This window comes from Ursus americanus, chromosome 6, assembly GCF_024610735.1.
Source record: "Ursus americanus isolate L20-20 chromosome 6, mUrsAme1.1.p, whole genome shotgun sequence".
Classification (NCBI taxonomy): Eukaryota; Metazoa; Chordata; class Mammalia; order Carnivora; family Ursidae; genus Ursus; species Ursus americanus.
Genome location: NC_142132.1, coordinates 56447698 through 56469780, shown reverse-complemented (window position 1 = coordinate 56469780; position 22083 = coordinate 56447698). Strand labels below are relative to the sequence as shown.

General features: G+C 38.3%; 1 protein-coding gene across 2 annotated transcripts in view; it reads left to right on the top strand.

Moving 5' to 3' along the window:
* Nucleotides 1-850: 850 nt before the first annotated feature.
* Nucleotides 851-22083, top strand: part of SIRT1 (sirtuin 1) — a 31747-nt gene continuing 10514 nt past the window's right edge. The window contains exons 1-6 of one of the 2 annotated variants that reach the window (XM_045783304.2): nt 851-1357; nt 2938-3054; nt 6410-6651; nt 7904-8056; nt 15119-15266; nt 16195-16274. In XM_045783304.2, coding sequence (XP_045639260.2) covers nt 940-1357; nt 2938-3054; nt 6410-6651; nt 7904-8056; nt 15119-15266; nt 16195-16274 — 1158 coding nt within the window. In that variant the 5' untranslated portion in view covers nt 851-939. Of the gene's footprint in view, nt 1358-2937; nt 3055-6409; nt 6652-7903; nt 8057-14477; nt 14603-15118; nt 15267-16194; nt 16275-22083 lie in introns of those variants that run through there. The other variant, XM_045783305.2, reaches the window with a different exon arrangement.

Below are 22083 nucleotides of genomic sequence, written 5' to 3'. Positions count from 1 at the left end.
TTAAATTCTTACAACCCTACAAATATTACCATTTTAGAGATGAGAATATTGCATTTAGAAAGGCTAAATAAATTGCTCAAACTAGCAGGCAAGAATCTCAAATTCCGACCCAAAGTCAGAAGTGTGTACAGGCCAAGTCAGGTTCGTTCTGCTCTTTGCCTATGCCCACTTGACCCAACGCGCTCAGAGAAGGTAATTCACACACCTTTGGAGCCAAGGTGGGGCCAGAAAGCCGATAGGCTGATCTCCAACCCCCCAGGTCAGAGGTTTTTTAGGGCGGACACCTGCCTTTAAGGATTTGACAATTTACACCACTCTACAAGTGATGGGGGCGGGGAACAGTCACCTAAAGACAGGAGCAAAAAGAAAAAGGAGCAAAAAGGGGCTGTCAGAATGTCGTGAAGAGGGTGAGGAGTGAACTGCGTCTTTTATTCTTTACTTAAACGCTGTTAACAAGGTTATCCAGCGTATTTCACGAAGCTAAAGTTTGGCCAGCTTCATTCCTCATCGCCTCCCAGGAACTAAGTTTTAACCTCTTAGCTTAAATCTAGAAAATACTAAGGCAAGCAAGGTGTGCACTTCAGACTTAAGTGGAAACTCGCAGTGTGAACCAAAACTTGAGCCATCCGGGCGACGGTGATTTGAAGCGTTTTGAACAGAAGTTGGGAAACGGGCGAGTTTAGCTGCTAGACGCGCCTGCCGCAGAGGGGTGGGGCCGCGTTTCCTCCCAGCCCACGCCGCCTCCGCCCGCCACGTGACCCGCCGTGTTGTGGTCCGGCCCGCGTGGGTGGCGGGAGCCGCGGGAGGGCGGGGGCGACGAGGGTCGGGTCACGTGACGGGGTTTAAATCTCCCGCAGCCGGAGCCGCGGGGGCGCCAGTGCCGCGAGTCGAGCGGGAGCAGAGGAGGCGAGGGAGGAGGGACAGAGAGGCAGTTGGAAGATGGCGGACGAGGCGGCGCTCGCCCTTCAGCCTGGCGGCTCCCCCTCGGCGGTGGCGGCCGAGAGAGAGGCCGCGTCGCCGCCCGCCGGGGAGCCACTCCGCAAGAGGCCGCGGAGAGACTGTCCCGGCCTGGGGCGGAGCCCGGGCGAGCCCGGTGGGGCGGCCCCTGAGCGTGAGGTGCCAGCGGCGACCGGGGGCTGCCCCGCGGCGGCCGCGGCGCTGTGGCGGGAGGCGGCGGCGGCGGGCGGGGAGCGGGAGGCCCAGGCGCCGACGGCCGGAGAAGGAGACAAAGGGCCGGGCCTACAGGGCCTATCCCGGGAGCCGCCGCCGGCCGACGACTTCGACGACGACGACGACGACGACGACGAGGGCGAAGAGGAGGAAGAGGCGGCGGCGGCGGCGGCGATTGGGTACCGAGGTGCGCAGGGCGCGGGCGGCAGGGACTGCGCATCCCCTCCTCCCTCTCGGGGCCTCTTCTGGTGTGGGGTTGGTGGGGGTTCTCTGAGGCGGGCTGGGGGCTCAGGTCTGGTTCTGCGGCGTCCCTCTCCCCACCGCGGGCCTCAGCTGTGCGCCTCCACGGCTGGTGGCCGGGCTGCGGGAGCGGCCGGCGTACTCCCTCCCTCGGGTCCTTTCCCTCCCTCCGCGGCCCGTCTGGGCGGCCTTCGCGCTTTGCGCAGCCGCCGGGCGGGGAAGCTCCCGCAGTTGGTTTTAAAGTTTCTCTCTCCTCCTACTCTTTTTAGCATATTGCTTTGGTTAAACATCTTTCGCTTTTCCACACCCCTTCCCTGCACAGTTAAACCTGCAACTTTTGCCGGTCCTTTGCATCAACCTTTTGCAGTTGTTTTTGCAAACTGACACACTTGTGCTATTCGTGGGTTGTTTCTTTTTTTTTTTTTTTTGAGGATCTTTATATTTAAACTTGTTTTAAATTTTAAGGAGCAAAGCTGTTTCTAAAGTCATAGCCTGCAAAATTTGAAAAGCATAGCTTTTTCTAAAAGACACTACCGTTCTTTGGTGCAATTAATGCTGGGTATGGAGTATGATAGGACTTTAAAACTATTTAATAAAAGTAGTACTTTTTTTTCTTTTTTTCTAATTATGAACTTAGAATGTTTTTTATATTAGGTGTAATTTTGTGTGCGTGTGCATATCTGTAACCCTGAAACACGCATTGACATTTTTCTGATACGCTTAAACAGATGTGTTAGTTGTATGTCATGTCATCTTTGAGGGTTTTCATATTTTCGGTCTGAGGAGTTTCTGTCGTGGATGAATGTTCGTCTTTATCAGTAAATTCAATCAGTGGACCGTTTGACCATACATGTGTACTAAGGTCTAGATTAGTAAATTGACCCTCGATTTGAATAAAATTTAATATGGGAAACGAATAACGCAAGTATATCTTTGTCTAGTATCATATTAAGAGGACATTGTCATAGTTAATGTTTGATTTGTTAAATTTTTTAAAAAATATTTATTTATTTGACAGAGGGAGACAGCCAGTGAGAGAGGGAGCACAAGCAGGGGGAGTGGGAGAGGAAGAAGCGAGCTCCCAGCGGAGCAGGGAGCCTGATACCGGGCTCGATCCCGGGACTGGGATCACACCCTGAGCAGAAGGCAGACGCTTAGACTGAGCCACCCAGGCGCCCCTGATTTGTTAAATTTTTGACAAGTTTCATGAATTCCTATTACTTGTGATCAATAAATTCAGTGTAACTAGATTAGTACTTTTTTGTGTTTTGATTAAGTATAGTTATTTCTAGATTTTGATGAACTGAAAGTTTTAAGATTCTGCACAGAATCCATAAAGATGAGGATATACTGCTCCTATGAATGGTGCAAGCTGACCCAGGAGGCATTTTTTTAACTTAGGCACTATCAGTGAATGTTCAGTGGTTTATTCAGTGAAAATCATTGCATCATAACTGCTACAGATCTTCATACATTTTAGGTGCAGATTGTTTCAGCAGCCTTGAGTTACTTTGGGTTCTTTTGCAGATGACCTTCTGTTTGATGATGAAATAATCACCAATGGTTTTCATTCCTGTGAAAGTGATGAGGATGATAGAGCCTCACATGCAAGCTCTAGTGACTGGACTCCAAGGCCTCGGATAGGTATGGTTTCAGAGCTTTAGAGAATGTCTTCTCTGTATATTTTTTAATGTCAACTAAAACTGCAGTTTTCTATACCCTTATAACCTGGTGATGAGGTTCTTAGGTGCTTCTTGAGATTTAGTGTCAGCTTATGTTTCTAGGGAATGTTTCTAGGGAAAGTCTAGTGCTTTGTTCTGTTTTTGTTTTTAAACAGCTTAATAAGCTCATGGAAGCTGGAATCTGGTATTTCTCAGTCAGTCCTTCTCCAGTTCTTTTCACTTGTACCCCTCTGTGTGGAGTGTTTTTTCTCCAGTTAAAATATCTTGCACTTTCTCAATTCAAATCTGTTCTTTCTTTCTTTCTTTCTTTCTTTCTTTCTTTCTTTCTTTCTTTCTTTCTTTCTTTCTTTTTTTTAAGATTTTATTTATTTATTTATTTGCCAGAGAGACAGGCAGTGAGAGAGGGAACACAAGCAGGGGGAGTGGGAGAGGAAGAAGCAGGCTCATAGCGGAAGCGCCTGATGTGGAGCTCGATCCCAGAACGCCAGGATCACTGCCCTGAGCCGAAGGCAGATGTTTAACGACTGAGCCACCCAGGCGCCCCTTCTTTTTTTTTTTCTTAACACTTACCATTTCTTATAAGCTCTGTATCTAACTTTTTGTTTTATTTCCTGTACTAGAATACAAACCCCATGGGGGTAGGGATTTTTGACTGTGTGGTATAGTGTTTTGTGGGTGCCTGGAAAAGTGCCTGGCATACAGTTTGTGCTCAGTAAATACTAAGTATGTGGATGAAATGGGAAGGTATTTTGACTTTGAGAAAACTATCAGGTTTTTATAGCAAAGTATAACATGACCATCTTGAAAATGGTCCTTTTTTTTAAAATGTGTTCTCATTCTTTCAAAAGTGTCTTGACTCTTAAAACAGTGGTGATTAGTTCCTTTTTAGTGTCTGTAATGTTCACTCAGTTTTTGTTTTTCTTAAACTAGGAAACTAAGAAATTTCAGAGTAAAAATAATTAATATTCAAAACATCAATATGTCATTTGGGGAGATTGGTTTCGATCAAATTGAAGATTATTACTGGAAAATTTTAAAGAGATAGTAATTACGTATAGATTTCCTGTGGGCTTTCGGGACTGGTACCTTTCCTTTATTGATCTGTAGAACTCTTTTGTACATATTTCTGTTATTAATTACTGTGTATTCTTCTAGATCTGAGCAATAGAAATCTAATTCTTGTATTTTTTTTCTTTTTTGTTTTATTTTATTCAATATTGTACTAGAGGTTCTAGCCTCTACAATAGGCAAGAAAAGTAAAAGGAATCTTGTATTAGAAAGGCAGATATAAAGCTGTTGTTATTTGCAGTAGACAAGATTATGTAAGAAGTTTGATAGAAATGTCAAAAAAACCTGCTAGAATTAAATGATTAGACCGAAGTTATATGATACATGATCGTTACTTAAAACTCAGCTGTATTTCTGTATATTAGCAACAATCAGAATTTGAAATTTAAAAGTTGATATCATTGACCCTTTTATCATTCTATAATGACCTTCCTTTTCCCTCAAAATCACTTTTTCTCTTAGAAAAATCATTTAAAAAACCTATACTGTGTATAGATTGACTTCAAAGGGGCAAGAATGATTGCAGTAGTCATGATATAAGACGTGATTTTGGGTTAAACCAGGATGACAGCAATAAAGAAATAGAGAAAAAGTAGTTTTAAAATTAAATTTTGAGGTAAAATTGGCAAATTTATTGTAAATGCCAGTCATTTTATTTGTATCTTATTGATCTCTAAGTTTTCATGTCTTTTTAATTTAAAAAGTTATTTCAGGTTAAAAAAGAGTGTATCCTTGAGAAAGAGGAGATATAACTGAATTTGCAGAGTAATAGCAAACGCTATTAGAGAGTCTAAGATTTTTTTTTTTTTTTTTTTAGAGAGAGTGTGCGTGCATACACACACAAGCAGGGGGAGTGGCAGGCAGAGGGAGAGGCAGGCTCCCTGCTGAGCAAGGAGCCCAATGTGGGATGATGCAGGAGTTGATCCCAGGACCCTGGGATCATGACCTGAGCTAAAGGCAGCCGCTTAACCAGCTGAGCCACCCAGGCGTCCCAGAGAATCTAAGATTTTTAGAAACTGAAAATAGTGCTTCGGTCAAGATTTAGCATCGATGCATAGCCTTTGTATTTGTGTTAAGATAATTTTATAGTACATCTTTCAAAAAGATTTTTACAAAGAGTAAGTGGCAATACTTCATTTTGTCACCTCTAGGAACGAGACATACCCCCCTCTGTCGAGGCAGGGTGGTGAGAAGGTCTTAACAGCACCAATAAAAACATAAGTTTGGTTTGGTTTTGTTAAAAAAAAAAATTGGTAGTTGGGGCGCCTGGGTGGCTCAGTCGTTAAGCGTCTGCCTTCGGCTCATGGCGTGATTCCGGCGTTCTGGGATCGAGCCCCATGTCGGGCTCTTCTGCTGGGAGCCTGCTTGCTTCTTCCTCTCCCACTCCCCCTGCTTGTGTTCCCTCTCACTGGCTGTCTCTCTCTCTGTCAAATAAATAAATAAAATCTTTAAAAAAAAAAATTGGTAGTTAATTTTGACTTTTTTTTTAAATTGATTTGACTCTTAAAATACATAGTATTTCATAGTTTGAGATAGCTCAACTCTTTTGTTTTTTTAATTTGTGATTTAACGTCTTTCCTTGGCTTTTCTTCAAATGATGGTGCTCAAAATGATAAAAACAAAAAAAACGTGAAAGAAATTGCAGAAGTAGAAGTAGTTGCTTTGGAAACAATTAGAGCAAGGAATTTGGCATGCAACTCTAGGTGTGCATTCTGGCTTTGCCACTTAATAACTGGGTAGTTTTGGGCAAACTATTTTACCTCTCTCAGTGTCAGTTTTCTCATTTATTAAGCATATTTCAGGGAAGACTTATGTGAATTAATAACTGGCCATTCCTGACTTTAAGTACTCAGTAAATGAAGGTAATTATTATTAGCAATTGACTAATTAATATTGATAGTCTACTGATCCACATCAGCTTAACGTACTAAATTCTGAAGTCTCATATGACAAGAGAATTTTTGAAAGAGAAAATAATCAATGATCTGAAGAGTGAATTTTGGTTTTATTCTTAGAAACAGGAGAGAAAAGACTGGATTTACGAGCCCTAAGAGCAGGCACATCTCTTGATTTGATCTCCTTAATCTTACTGGGAAAGAGCCCTAGTTCTAAAGAATGAAATACCTTTATATTGCATTTTCTTACTTTGTAAAAAAAACTTTGAAGATTGCTAATTCATTACTTTAGAGAATGAGATTTTGAATTTCTTGGATGTGGATTAGATATAATTCTTTTCCTTCTCGATGTAGGTCCATATACTTTTGTTCAGCAACATCTCATGATTGGCACAGATCCTCGAACAATTCTTAAAGATTTACTACCAGAAACAATTCCTCCACCTGAATTGGATGATATGACACTGTGGCAGATTGTTATTAATATCCTTTCAGAACCACCAAAAAGGAAAAAAAGAAAAGATATTAATACAATTGAAGATGCTGTGAAATTACTGCAAGAGTGCAAAAAAATAATAGTTCTAACTGGAGCTGGGGTATGTAAGATGTATAAAACATTAGTAAAAGAGGGGAATGGTGTGTGATTTTTCTTAGGCCTTTTCCAATTAGGAAACATTTTTTGTGTAGAAGAATTTATCCTAACATGATAACGGGAATTTGTGTTTGGAAACTGCTATATAAAAAGTGCTGTAGCAGTTGTTAAAGGTTCATTTCTTTAAAAACCTCTCCAACAACTGTAGAAAAGATTTCTGTTTGTAATACAGTAAATGCAGTTAAGGCAAGGTTTTTACTTAATTATATTATACTACAGCTCCTAAAGGAGATGCAGGGAATGCTGTTTGCATTAAAGTGTGTCAGGGTCTGTTGGGAAAATTGGGTCTTTATTCCATCTTTATGGGGAAACCAGGAACCTAATTGGTATTCACAGGTAAATAACTTAGTGTTGGGAATGCAACAGGTTTCTACCTCCCCTCCATTTTAATTTAAGGTGATGTGATTGTGGTGGCTTGACATGTTGCATTTGCCCCACTTTGGGTTCGCACTTAATTAGCTACTTAAGGCTATTGTGTGTTGAAAACAATATGTTACATGTTCGTGACATAGGGCAACTGTTGGAGTAAAATGGAGTCCTGCTTTTTGCCATTTTAAGTCAGAGTGCTATTTAATCATAAATGACTATCAAGAATAGTTTGCTTTGTTCCCAGATGTGATTTAAACAAGTTAGTTTTACTCTGAAGTTAGAGTGGAGTCAGCTGATAAAATTGTGAAACAAAAAGTTAATTTCTGAAATTCCTTTTTGAAATACCAGTTAAGAATTAAAATATCATATGATAGAATTTTTAAAGAAAATACAGGAATTTAATATTCTTGAAATAGTAGAACCCTGACCAGATGACAGTTTTGTTTTTTCAAATACCTGACTGATAGGAAATCTTGCCTGCATTGTAGTTAAAATAATTTGAAATGGTTTACTCTCTTCTCAAATTGCAGTTGCTTTAATTTGTTGGCTAAATGTTTAAAGGTTTGAAATTAGCCTGAAAAAAAAAATTAGCCTGACTTAAAGTTCCTTACCCCAATATGAATGGAAAATGTGATTTCATTATACCGGGTTTTTTGGTGTGTTTGTTTTATTTGAATTTGAAATAAGAGTAGGGCAGTATTTTTGTTCCCCAAAATAAATTTTAAAGTAAAATATTTTCAACTCTTCCCTAATTATATGATGAACTAGTAATTATAAACGTAGAGATAGAAGATTTAATTGTACAAATTATGCCATGCATATTTCAGGTTTCTGTTTCTTGTGGAATACCTGACTTCAGGTCAAGAGATGGTATTTATGCTCGCCTTGCGATAGACTTTCCAGACCTTCCAGATCCTCAAGCAATGTTTGATATTGAATATTTCAGAAAAGATCCAAGACCATTCTTCAAGTTTGCAAAGGTACTATGAAGTCTTCTAGTTGTTCTTTGGCCTTTTCTCATGAAAATGTATTTTATTAACATTTAGGCTTAAGTATACCATTCATGGTCTAGTATTGGGTACTTAGGACTGTGGTAGAGTGAGATCACTGAAATAGTTATTTCAGTCAGAATTTTTTTCTCAGAAGGGGTACTATCATTTACTTTTCATTTTAGGATTGGGCTTATTTTTAAAGAGACTTTCATATTTTTCAAGTTTGCATTTTAGTAATGGCCTTTATATTGTTCAGGCTATTTTAGAGGTTAGAGGCCATATGAAAGTAACATCACTGTTTTGATTTTTAGCATTTTTTATGGGTCATAAAGATTGTAATCTCTGCTTTGGTATGTTTTATAGTGGCCAGAGTTTAACACATGAGGATGTGCCTCAAAAATCTGTGATTAGGGATGAAGATTCTTAGGTTGCAGTTTAGTCAAGTTTGCTTTATTTTGCTCTAGAGTCTCTAGAGCTGCACTGTCTTAATTTGGATCCTCTAGCTACACGGGGCTGTTGAGTACTTAAGTGTGCCGAGATGTGGTGTAAGTGTGGAAGATGTACCAGATTTTGGAAATGCAGTATGGAAAAAATAGAAAATAATATCATTATATATTTACAGATACTAATTATATGTAGAAATAATAATGCTTTTGATTTTGGGTCAAAAATTATGGTAATTTCATGCTTTTAATGTGGTTACTAGGAAATCTAAATTGTGTACATGGCTCACGTATTTCTATTGGGCAGCTCTCCTATAAAGTTTGAGATTAAATTATACCATGCCCAGGAGAGTTTAGTCATTAGAAAACTTTTATTTTTTTATTCTATAGTGCAGTCTTATGGAAAGAAATTGTAAAAATGTTATTGCTAAACTTCAGGATATTTGGTAAGGGTCTTTTGTATTGATTAGTTTTTCATAAATCTAGAAATTAAATGAACTTAAAGAGTGCTACTTTCAAACCGTATGATCTATTTATATGACTCAAAAGCTCTAGCATTCCACTGCTAGTGGTACTACTGCATGATTTTGAAGAACAGTGAAATATCAATTATAGGTTTCTTGAATTGGACCTAAGACACTCACATTATAATAGCTCTAGTTAGCAGAAATCAACACTTAGAGGTCTAGCAAGTAACCAGAAATTACTTTATCTTATATTTGATGATAAAAGTTGATTCACTGGTACATTTTATAATGCTCACTGGATTTTTGCTGTAAATTCTGTGTTCTGAGAGAAACACATTGCCTAAACTAACTTGTCAGCTTTTTCTCCCCCATCTTAAGTGTATATTAAATTGCTTAGTAAAGTAGTAACCTGACACTTAGAAAAATGTGGTAACTGAGAATTGAAATAGCAAGGGTAAGAAACTTCAGTTGTCTGATGTGCAGACTGGGTACTCAGTTTTAGCTTACACTAGCTTTGATACGTAAGAATCTGAGGAAGCAATTCAGAATTACTCTGCTAAGGACGAATTATAGGAACTTTAAAAAATGCACTTAACAGAAATCTAGACCATGCATAAGAGAAAATAAATGAGTTATGGTAAAAACGGCACACTGTTAATGTGTCACGATGTTTGTAATCGGTTGTGTACATCTTCATGCCACCTGGGAGAAAAGTTGGGAGGGGCAGCATTCTTTTCTTCTATAAAAGTATTAAGAATTTATGTGTATTTTTTTAGTTAATAAATTGAAAAAAATAAGTTTTTCTGTTTATAAAGTGTATCCTTTTTCAGTTTTGTTTATGTAAGTTTAATTCTGCATGATTGCTTTGAGTTTTAATTTAAGTTACGGTAAGAGCCAAATATATTAACCTTTGTAACTGCGCCTCATATAGAATAGTTACACTTTAATTCTCACGTTAGGAACTGCCTAACCAAATGCTCTTAGTTGCTGAAGTAGCGCTTAAAATTGATAGTAATGGTAACAGACTGAGTAAATTTTGGCCTAAAAATGAATAAGAAAAAGCTTAAGGGGGAAATAAGTAAGGCAAAGAATGAAAGATCATACACAGAAATGGTGGGTGGGGAGGATATGTAAATATTACACAGTATTTTACTAGAGTCTTTAAATATTACGTAAAGAAAATACTCATAACCTAAAATTCTTTATCGGTTTCTTTATCTGGGCAGAAAGTTCATAAAGATGGCTTTTGATTTTAGTCTGTTATGAGAAAGTGAATTTAATATAACTCCATGAAAAGCGTAATATTACTGGTGAAATTTAGACATTTCGGAAGGAATTCTATACATGTATTGAGGCAACCGTTGTATATAATTATTGAGAAGAAACAGGTTTCATTTAGATGGGAAATTCCAACTGGCTCAGTAGAGCAGTTTCTCAGCCTATTGACATTTTGGGGTGCATAATTCTTTCCTGTCAGGAACTGTCCTGTGCATTGTAGGATATCTAGCAACATCCCTGGCCTTCTCCCACTAATGCTATTAATAACACTCTCACTCTCAGTCATGACAATCAGAAATGCCTCCAGACATTGCCAAATGTCCCCTGTAAAATTGCTCCCTGTTTGACCACCATTGTATTACAGTGTGCCTATCTGTGGGTATCTCTTTGAATTCTTGTATATAAGAACAATTAAGCCCAACGTTAAAGCTGCATAGCCGTGTTCTGAACGATTATCCTCATGCATAGTAAGGGTTTGGATTGATAATGAGTTGTGGTCATGGTTCTTAGGAGTCTAAAATAATTTACTGATACTGTTAAAAATGAGGGGTTGTATTAAGAGTCAAGGTGAAACTGAGGATATGTAAATAAATTTTTTTTGTTGTTAAAAAGTACTGTGTTCAGAGAGTATAGATGCTATCCCATATTGAATTCAGTGAATACCCTTTGCTGTACGTAAAGTGATTAAAAGTCAAAAAGTAGAGGGGGAATATGAACTGAATTTTTATGAACTTAATTCCAGACATCTTTATATAGTCAATAAATGATCACTTTATTGATAATGGGTAAACATACCAGATTCTGTAGTTACAAAGTTAAAAAACTCTTAAAACCAGCTCATCACCTAAAATTCAAAAAATGCCAGCCACCAAAAAAAAAAAAAAAGCCACAGTCCCATTCATTTGAAGACAATGTTAGTACCTATGTGTATATAGGTCACATATGTATATAAAGGCACCTTTAGTTTTATACCGGAATGTATTTTTTTTGTTTTATTTATTTATTGAATGTATATTTTTATTACAAAAATGGGCTGTTTTGCCTGCTGCTTTGGGTTTGTAGTCTTCTGTATTTAATTAATTTTTTCTTTAAGATATTTGAATACTTTATAATGGTCGTAATGTTCATCCCCTGGTGTACTGTAATACCATAAGTGTACATTTCAGGTGTTTCCTACTTTGTTTTATTGTAAATAGTGTTGCTAAGATTGTCTTTTTGGTGTGTTCCCAGTGTTTTTAGGATAAATTCCTGAAAGCGCAATCGCTAAGATTCATGATATGTTTTGTCGCACTTCTGCCTGGAAAGGTGAATAAAATATACTCCTATCAGAAGCGTATTAGAAGGCTGATTTAGCATGCCCCTGCCCCCTACACACCTAAAAACCCCTCCACAGTACACTATTAGCATTAAAATACTTGTGAAAAATCACATGCGCGCGTGTGTGTGTTGCATATGTGGTTTAAAAAATTCTTAACAGTACAAAACATGTGAGTTGATTTCCCCCTTCAGTCTTCTCTACCTCCAATCTCTTCAGAGTTTTACCGTGGTGTAAGATGTTTTCTTGGGTATCCTTCCAGGAAAAAGAATGAGTAAACTTGTTTGTGTATATAGGAGAGGGGCATTACTGTAAGTTTTCAATATTTAAAAAAAAATTACCAACAGAATCACAGACCCTTTTCTCTACCTTGCTTTTTTCCCTACTTAATCTTGGAAATAGTTTCGTAATGGCATTTGACAGATACACATCATTTTTAAGAAAAGGCTGTATAATATTATAGTTAGACCACAACATATTTAATCAGTCTCCTATTAATGGATACCTAGAGTTGTTCTTAAGGCAGTTAAAGCTATCAGTTCAATAGATAAAAATCAGCATCTTCTCATCATATTAGTGTTTTGTTTTTATTAGTGTGGATGACTGCTTTTTCTACTGGCTATGTGTATATCTTTGAATTGCCTATTTGTTCTTAGCTTTTTTCCCCCATTGGGATGCTTTTCTTTCTCATACTGATTTGTGGAGACATGATGCGTTCTTGAAGAGTGTTTTTAAGTTACATGGTGATTGGAATTCAAGCTTGCAGCAGTCCCTTGAAGATATGCAAAATGAAATGTATTTACCAAACTAGTTTTACGGGCTAGCTTGCAATACCTAAATGGTGGTGCTTATTACCTTAAAAGAGAAATAGGAAACTTGATGTTGAAGGATCAAAAATTGAAAAGGCAGCATGCATGGTGATTAAGAGCTACAGTTTGGTGTCAGAACTGGATTTGAATGACTTTTGGCAAGTTATTTCTGTGCTTTAGTTTTTTCATCTGCAAAATGGGGATGTATATATGTACAATAGAGTCAGCAAATCTTTTCGTATAGGGCCACATAGTAAATGTGCTTTTCTTTGTGGACCATATAGGAACTCTGTCATATTTTATTACCTTTGCAACCTTTAAATTTTTTTTTTTTTTGAGGATTTTATTCATTTATTTGTCAGAGCGCACATGCACAAGCAGGGGGAATGGCAGAGATAGAGGGAGAAGCAGGCTCCCCAACTACAGGAATCGATTTGTAACTTCAAAGGCTAACCTACCCTGAACTATTATGGATTGGACATGAAGGGAAACTGGAGTGTAGAACTGAATCTACTGTCCCCCACGTCTTTAAACTTCTTACCTTCCCCTTTAAAAAGGGAATGGGGAGGGGCACCTGGCTAGCTTGGTAGAGCATGCAACTCCATCTCAGGGTCATGAGTTCAAGTCACATGTTGGGCATGGAGCCTACTTTAAAAAGAAATGTGCATGTGCGTGCGCGCGCGCACACACACACACACACACACACACACACACACAAAGGAATGGGGGATGATAAGACACAGAAAAGTTAATTCCAGGAGGGTAGAGTCTTGGTACTCTTGCTCTCCAAACCTGCTCTGGAGGTAGTCATTTGTTTATGTTAGGAGTTCGGCATGCTGTTCTCAAGAACGTTCCTTATTAGAACCTATTTATCTGTAGCCTAGCATATTGTAATATTTGTTGTAAAAATATATTTTTTTATAAAAACTTTGAATAGCCATTTCCAGAGAGAGCTTAGTAAATAATTGTGATGATTAATCCTTTAAATGTACTAGAACAAAGCATTCTGGGGAGAAAACAGTGGTTAGTATAGCATGACATAGTGGTTTAAAACATAATGTAGCTTTCAGTTTTCTATAAACATAGCTTTAATAAGCCCTTCAATTGTTAGTTCTTTCTATATGCATTGTCTATTTCTTTTTTTTCTTTTAAAGATTTTATTTATGTATTTGACAGAGACAGCCAGCGAGAGAGGGAACACAAGGGGGGGGGTGTGGAAGAGGAAGAAGCAGGCTCATAGCCGAGGAGCCTGATGTGGGGCTCGATCCCAGATCGCTGGGATCACGCCCTGAGCCGAAGGCAGACGCTTAACGACTGAGCCACCCAGGCGCCCCTGTCTGTTTCTTAAATTACAAAGGTGTCAGTGAAATTCATGATAAAAATTTGAGTGTGAGGCAAAATTTCCAGATTTTTGTATAACATTTTCAGTAGCATATGAACATGTATGTGGGTAGTTATGAGATTTGCTTATTATTTTTACCTAAAAGGATCCCTGTAGAGAGTTTCTTAAAATTTGAAATATTAAATAGGTTAATAGTAAAGTCATTTATAATCTTACTAAACTTTTTTTGTATAATGTCAGAAGTTGAAAGTTTCCCCACCTCTCTTAATAGCTTGTTTGTATCCTTGATGTTTGTATGAACGTATCTATATACATGTGCATATAATTTCCATTTTTGCTTAATAACAAAACAACAAAAACAAAACTCTACACACTGGTGACTAACTTGCTTTTTTTCACATGTCATTGGACCATTTTCCAGGTCAGTACATCTAGACCTCTCACATTCATTTTAATGGCTGCATACTCCACTATTATGGATGTACTGTATTTCTACAACCGGTCCCCTATTGACAGACATACGGTTGTGTCTGATTTTTGCTAGCATTGTAATAGGTTAGAGTCTGTAATGAATGGTAAGGAAGTAGGTAGCATTACTACTTTAAAGAAAAAAGTAGAGAAGAAACTTCCTTTGCCATAGTCACTTACTAAATGAAATTTAATAAAAAACACTGTCAAAAGTTGAGAGGACCAAAATTGATACTTTTTCTCTGATCTTTTTGCCATGTGTATATCTGAATTCTTTGTTTTTAAAGAAGAAACAGCATTGAAGCATTATTTGGGGGGAAAAACACACACACAAAATCCAGCAACTCAGCATTCATGAGCAACTCTATACTATACCAGTATGTGCCTGTGCAGTGGAAGGAAAACAATTTTGGTAAGGAATTAAAACTTTAGCTTTAAACTTCCAACAGGTTGATATTTATAATGAATGATGAATAAACAACTTTTAATATTGTATTGACAGTGCCTTTAAGTTTTTTAAAGAAGTCACCATATCTTTGGTATCTTTAATTTCAACTTAAACTTTTCTTTTTCCTTAAAAAAACAAAAACCCTGAATTTGCAGCCAACAAAAAATTAGATATATTCTCAGGTGTGTATTTCTTCTGACTTTTATTAAAGTATCTGTTAACATTTATTAGAGATGCTTATGGGTTGACTTTTTCCTTCAAGGGGCAAGTTCACTAATTGCTGAGTTTTATACATATTACAGCAGCAATCCTTTTGTAGGTGTGTGTTGCAACCATCTAGATGCTTTGAGATGCTCATGTATTTTTTAATTTATTTATACATGGGGGACTATCATTGGTAGTTTTTTGGTTAAACCTAAACATGACATGTGTTATACTTATTTCTTTACTGTAATCTTTTTTTGCCTTTGCATTGTATAGGAAATATATCCTGGACAGTTCCAACCATCTCTCTGTCACAAATTCATAGCCTTGTCAGATAAAGAAGGAAAACTACTTCGGAACTATACTCAGAACATAGATACACTGGAACAGGTTGCAGGAATCCAAAGGATAATTCAATGTCATGGTTAGTAAACTTCAGAATTGTTTTCTGTTATTTTATTAGTTTTATAGGAAAGAAATAGGATTAGAAAGTAGGCTGCTGTCCAGAAATGGAGATTAAGCCTTATTATTTAGTCATGTTATCTGATCAGTTGTAGATAAATTTTGAAAAAGTAGAATGCAAAAAAATATTGGCCTTGATACTTAATTGTACAAAACATCAGATTAATGTCCTGTTGTATTTCAAAAGGTGTTAGCAGTTGTAGTACATTAAATTCTCCTAAATAACATTTGATTACAAAAGCAATATTTGTCATATAAGAAAAATATGACTTCTTTAGTTTATGAAACCAAAGGAAACGGGTAGTTCATTCAGATGTGTAGAATTTAGAAATTTGGAAGACCTTTAATCTAAAACAACAAGTAGGTGCAGACCATTTTCTTAATGTATCTAAACTGTTTTGGGGGTGCCTGGGTAGCTCAGTCGGTTAAGCGTCCACCTTTGGCTAAGGTCGTGATCCCAGGGTCCTGGGATCGAGCCCTGTATCGGCCTCCCTGCTCAGCGGGGAGCCTGCTTCTCCCCCTGCTTGTGCTCTCTCCATCTCTTTCTCAAATGGATGAATAAAATCTAAAAAACAAAACTTTTTGTTGTATAACTGTTAATTAAGCTAAGGTCACACAATTATAACCTTCCAACTCTGTAGAGTTTTAGCTCTGGAGGAATTGGTTTATTTTATTGAAAAGAATAGCTTTAGGAAGTGTCACTATGTCAACATTTCAATAATTGAGGATTGGATTCTGTATTATATATAAGTATTTTAATTATTCATCCCTGAGATTCCCCTGTGGAGTCTTAATTCTCTCTTCTGGTGTCAGACTTTATAATTTTTGTGGTATGTTTAAAGAAATGGAAACATTCCTTTAATAATGCATGTTTGTATTTGTTTTATTAGGTTCCTTTGCAACAGCATCTTGCCTGATTTGTAAATACAAAGTAGACTGTGAAGCTGTACGAGGAGATATTTTTAATCAGGTAATTTATCACCCATATTTTAGGAATTGTGCATGTCTCTGATCTGTATCTTCTTTTGCCTCCAAAATCTTTTTATCTTTTTTTAAAATTTAATTAAAAAAATTTTTTTAAATGAACATATATTATTTGTTTCAGGGGTACAGGTCTGTGATAACGAGTCTTACACAATTAACAGTGCTGACCATAGCACATACCGTCTCCAATGTCCATTACCCAGCCACCTCATCCCTCCCACCACCCTCCACTCCAGCAACCCTCATTTGTTTCCTGAGATTGAGTCTCTTATGGTTTGTCTCCCTCTCTGGTTTTGTCTTGTTTCATTTTTTACTCTCTTCCCCTGTGATCCTCTACCTTGTTTCTCGAATTCCACGTATCAGTGAGATCATATGATAATTGTCTTTCTCTAATTTTTTTCACTTAGTGTAATACCCTCTAGTTCCATCCACATCGTGGCAAATGGCAAGATTTCATTATTTTGATGGCTGCATAATATTCCATTATTTATATATACCACATCGTTATCCATTCGTTTGTCGATGGACATCTAGGCTCTTTCCATAGTTTGGCTATTATGGACATTGCTGCTATAAACATTGGGGTGCACGTGCCCCTTCAGATCACTGCATTTGTATCTTTGGGGTAAATACCAAGTAGTGCAATTGCTGGGTTGTAGGTAGCTCTATTTTCAACTTTTTGAGGAACCTCCATGTTGTGTTCCAGAGTGGCTACACCAGTTTGCATTCCCACCAGCAGTGTAGGAGGGTTCCCCTTTCTCTGCTTCCTCACCAACATCTATCATTTCCTGACTTGTTACTTTTAGCCATTCTGACCGGTGTGAGGTGGTATTTCATTGTGGTTTTGGTCTGTATTTCCCTGATGCTTAGTGATGTTGAACACTTTTTCATGTGTCTGTTGGCCATTTGGATGTCTTTGCAGAAATGTCTGTTCATGACCTCTGTCCATTCTTCATTGGATTATTTTTTCTTAGGGTGTTGAGTTTGATAAGTTCTTTATAGATTTTGGATACTAGCCCTTTATCTGATATGGCATTTGCAAATATTTTCTCCCATTCTGTCGGTTGTCTTTTGGTTTTGTTGGCTGTTTCCTTTGCTGTGCAAAAGCTTTTTATCTTGATGAAGTCCCAATAGTTCATTTTTGCCCTTGCTTCCCTTGCCTTTGGCGATGTGTCTGGGAAGAAGTTGCTGCAGCTGAGGTTGAAGAGGTTGCTGCCTGTCTTGTCCATGAGGATTTTGATGGATTCCTCACATTTAGGTCTTTGATCCATTTGAATCTATTCTTGTGTGTGGTGTAAGGAAATGGTCCAGTTTCATTCTTCTGCATGTGGTTGTCCCAGTTTTCCCAACACCATTTGTTGAAGAGACTTTTTTCCATTGGACATTCTTTCCTGCTTTGTCGAAGATAGCTGACCACAGAGTTGAGGGTCCATTTCTGGGCTCTCTATTCTGTTCCAGTGATCTGTGTATCTGTTGTTGTTCCAGTACCATACTGTCTTGATGATTCCAGCTTTGTAATAGAGCTTGAAGTCCAGAATTGTGATGCCACCAGCTTTGGTTCTCTTTTTCAACATTCCTTTGGCTATTTGGGGTCTTTTCTGTTCCATACAAATTTAAGGATTATTTGTTCCAGCTCTGTGAAAGAAGTCGATATTTTGATAGGGATTGCATTGAATGTATAGATAGCTCTAGGTAGCATAGACATTTTAACAGTATTTGTTCTTCCAATCCATAAGCATGGACTTCTTTTCCATTTCCTTGTGTCTTCCTCCATTTCTTTCATGAGCGTTCTATAGTTTTCTGAGTACAGATTCTTTGCCTCTTTGGTTAGATTTATTGCTAGGTATCTTATGGGTTTTGGTGCAATTGTAGATGGGATCGACTCCTTAATTTCTCTTTCTTCTATCTTATTGTTAGTGTGTAGAAATGCTACTGATTTTTGTGCATTGATTTTATATCCTGCCACTTTGCTGAAGTTCCTATATGAGTTCTAGGCAATGTTGGTGGGGAGTCTTTTGGGTTTTCCACATAAAGTATCATGTGATCTGCAAAGAGTAAGAGTTTCACTCCTCTTTGCTGATTCAGATGCATTGTGTTCCCGTTTGTTGTCTGATGGCTGAGGCGCAGAGTTCTATTATGTTGAACAACAGTGGTGATAGTCGCCATCCCTGCCGTGTTCCTGACCTTAGGGGAAAAGCTCTCAGTTTTTCCCCATTGAGAATGATATTGGCTTTTCTTACATGGCTTTTATGATATTGAGGTATGGTCCCTCTATCCCTACACTGTGAAGAGTTTTAATCAAGAAAGGATGCTGTACTTTGTCAAATGCTTTTTCTGCATCTATTGAGGGGATCATATGGTTCTTGTCCTCACTTTTATTGATGTAGTGTATCACACGGATTGATTTGAGGATGTTGAACCTCCCTTGCAGCCCAGGAATAAATCCCACTTGGTCATGGTGAATAATCCGTTTAATGTACTGTTTGGGCTTTATTTGCTGTTCTCTCTCCAGCTCCTTTAGGTGTAAGGTTAGGTTGTGTATTTGAGACCTTTCTTGTTTCTTCAGAAAGGCTTGTATTGCTATATACTTCCCTCTTAGCACCCCCTTTGCTGCATCCCAAAGGTTTTGAACAGTTGTGTTTTCATTTTCATTTGTTGTCATGAATTTTTTCAATCCTTCTTTAATTTCCTGGTTGACCCATTCATTCTTTAGTAGGATGCTCCTTAGCTTCCATGTATTTGAGTTCTTTCCAAATTTCCTCTTGTGATTGAGTTCAAGTTTCAAAGCATTATGACCTGAAAATATTCAGGGAATGACCCCAATCTTTTGGTACCAGTTGAGACCTGATTTGTGACCCAGTATGTGATCTATCCTGGAGAATGTTCCATGTGCACTTGAGAAGAATGTGTATTCTGTTGCTTTAGGGTGGAATGTTCTGAATATATCTGTGAAGTCCATCTAGTCCAGTGTGTAATTCAAAGCCCTAGTTTCCTTGTTGATCTTCTGCTTAGATGATCTGGCCATATCAATGAGTGGGGTGTTAAAGTCCCCTACTGTTATTGTATTATGAATGTATTACATCTTTAATTTTGTTATTAATTGGTTTGTATATTGGCTGCTCCCGTGTTAGTGGCATAAATATTTACAATTGTTAGATCTTCTTAGATAGACCCTTTAATTTATATAGTGTCCTTCCTTATCTCTTACTACAAGTTTTGGTTTAAGATCTAATTTGTCTGATATAAGGATTGCCACCCCAGCTTTCTTTTGATGTGTGTTAGCATGATAAGTGGTTTTCCACCCCTTCACTTTAAATCCTGAGGTATCTTTGGGTCTAAAATGAGTCTCTTGCAGACTCATTGATGGGTCTTGCTTTTTTATCCTATCTGATACCCTGTATTTTTGATTGGTACATTTAGCCCATTGCATTCAGAGTAACTATTGAAAGATATGAATATTTCTTGCAGGGCTGGTTTAGTGATCACAAATTCTTTTAGTTTCTGTTTGTCGTGGAAGCTTTTTATCTCTCCTTCTATTTTGAATGACATCATAGCTAGATAGAGTATTCTTGGCTACATATTTTTCTCATTTAGCACCCTGAATATATAATGCCCATCCTTTCTGGCCTGCCTGGTCTCTGTGGATAGGTTTTCTGCCAATCTAATATTTCTACCATTGTAGGTTACAGACCTCTTGGCCCTAGGTGCTTTCAGGATTTTCTCTTTGCCTCTGAGATTTTAAGTTTTACTCATAGATGTCGGGGTGTTGACCTATTTTTATTGATTTTGAGGTCGGTTCTCTGTGGTTCCTGGATTTTGATGCCTGTTTCCTTCCCCAAATTAGGGAAGTTCTCTGCTGTAATTTATGCCAGTATACCTTCTGCCCCCCTCTCTCTTTCTTCTACTGGGATCCCAGTTATTCTAATATTGTTTCGCTTTATGGTGTCACTTCTCTCTCGAATTCTTCCCTCATGGTCCAGTAGTTTGTCTCTCTCTTTCTCAGCTTCTTTATTCTCCATCATTTGGTCTTCTGCTTCGTTTATCCTAGCAGTTAGAGCCTCCATTTTTTATTGTACCTCATTAATAGCCTTTTTGATTTCGACTTGGTTAGATTTTATTTCTCCAGAAAGGGATTCTGTAGTATCTTCCATGCTTTTTTCACACTCAACTAGTATTTTTATACTCGTCAATCCGAACTCTAGTTCCAACATCTTACTAATGTCCATTTTGATTAGGCCCGTCAGTCGGTACTGCCTCTTGTTTTTTTTTTTTGAGGGTAGTTTTTCCATTTTGTCATTTTGTCCAGAGAAGAATAGTAACAGTGACCCCAGAAAAATAGACACTAAACAAATCAGAAGAGACCCAAAACTGGGGGGAGAAGAAAAAAATAAAAAGAATATCATCAGGCTAGTGAACAGAACAGAAGCCACACACTAGATTTTGGGTGTATTTTGATCTGTTAGAAGAAACTGCCTCCCAAAATTTTAAAGAAAAACATATATTTACAAAAATAAGAGTAAATACAATGAAGGGATGGAATATGACTGTAAAAATGAAAATTAAAAAAGATTCTTAAAAAGGAATTGATAAGTTGGTTGAAAAAAGAAGAAAATTTAAAAAAATGTGATCAGGTGGGTGACTAGAAGAACAAAGACATACACTAAATTTAGGGCATATTTTGGTCTGTTAGAAGAACCTGCATCCCAAAATTTTAAAGAAAAACATCCACACACACAAAAAATAAGGTTAAATACTATGAAGGGATAGAATATGACTGTAAAAATGAAAAAAAAAAGATTTTAAAAAAGGAATTGATAAGTTGGTTGAAAAAGGAAAGAAAAATTAAAAAAAAACAAAAAATTAAAGAAAATTTTAAAAATTAACTTTGAAAGACTAAAGAACCATGGGAAAAAAGCTGTGAATTCTATGTGCTATATTCCCCTAGTGCTAGAGTTTTGCAGTTCTCATTGATCAGTAAATTTGGTCTTGGCTGGATGTTCTTGCTGGTCTTCTGGGGGAAGGGCATATTGCATTGATTCTCATTTGTCTTTGCCGCAGGAGGAATTGCACCACCCTTGCTAGGGGCCAGGCTAAGTAATCTGTTCCGGTTTGCTCTTGGGAGTTTTTATTCCCTGAAGGCTATTCTGTGCAGCTTTAGAGGATGAGAATGAAGATGGCAGCCTCCCAATCTCTGGCCCCTGCGGAGCTGAGAGATTGGGGCCCTACTCCTCAGTGCGCCCTCAGAGAAAAGCAGTCAGTCACTTCTGTGTCCCTGGTCTCCAGTCACACTCTGCTTACCTGGCCTGTGACCGAGGTTTCTGTCTCTGGCACACAACCCTGTTTGGAGTCTCCAAACCCAGTAGAGTGCTGCAGCAGGCTCCCGTCCTGCTCCTACCTGGGGAGGAAGGGGAGTCTCCCCGGATCTGCTGCTTGTTGGGCCCCTGCTTGAAGAGCCCTGTGCTCACTGTGCCTCGGATCATGGTTTATGGCAACCCCGAGCTGAGAGCCTACTCCTCGGCCCACTCTTTGCAGCTGGCTTCCCTGCTCCGGTTGGTACCTGGGAGCTCTGCGGCACTCAGGCACCCTCAGTCTTTCTGTGACCCCGAGGGTCCTGAGACCACACTGTCCCAGCGAGGATTCTACTTGCGCTGCCCCCCCCCGTCCCCCCCGCACTGGAGCCCACTTCTGAAGTTCCGTTTTGTGTTCCGCTGCTCTATCACTTACTTGATGGTAGCAGGTTGACAGAGGCTCCCTACCCTCCCAGTCTATCTTCCTGTATATTGCCTCAGATTCAC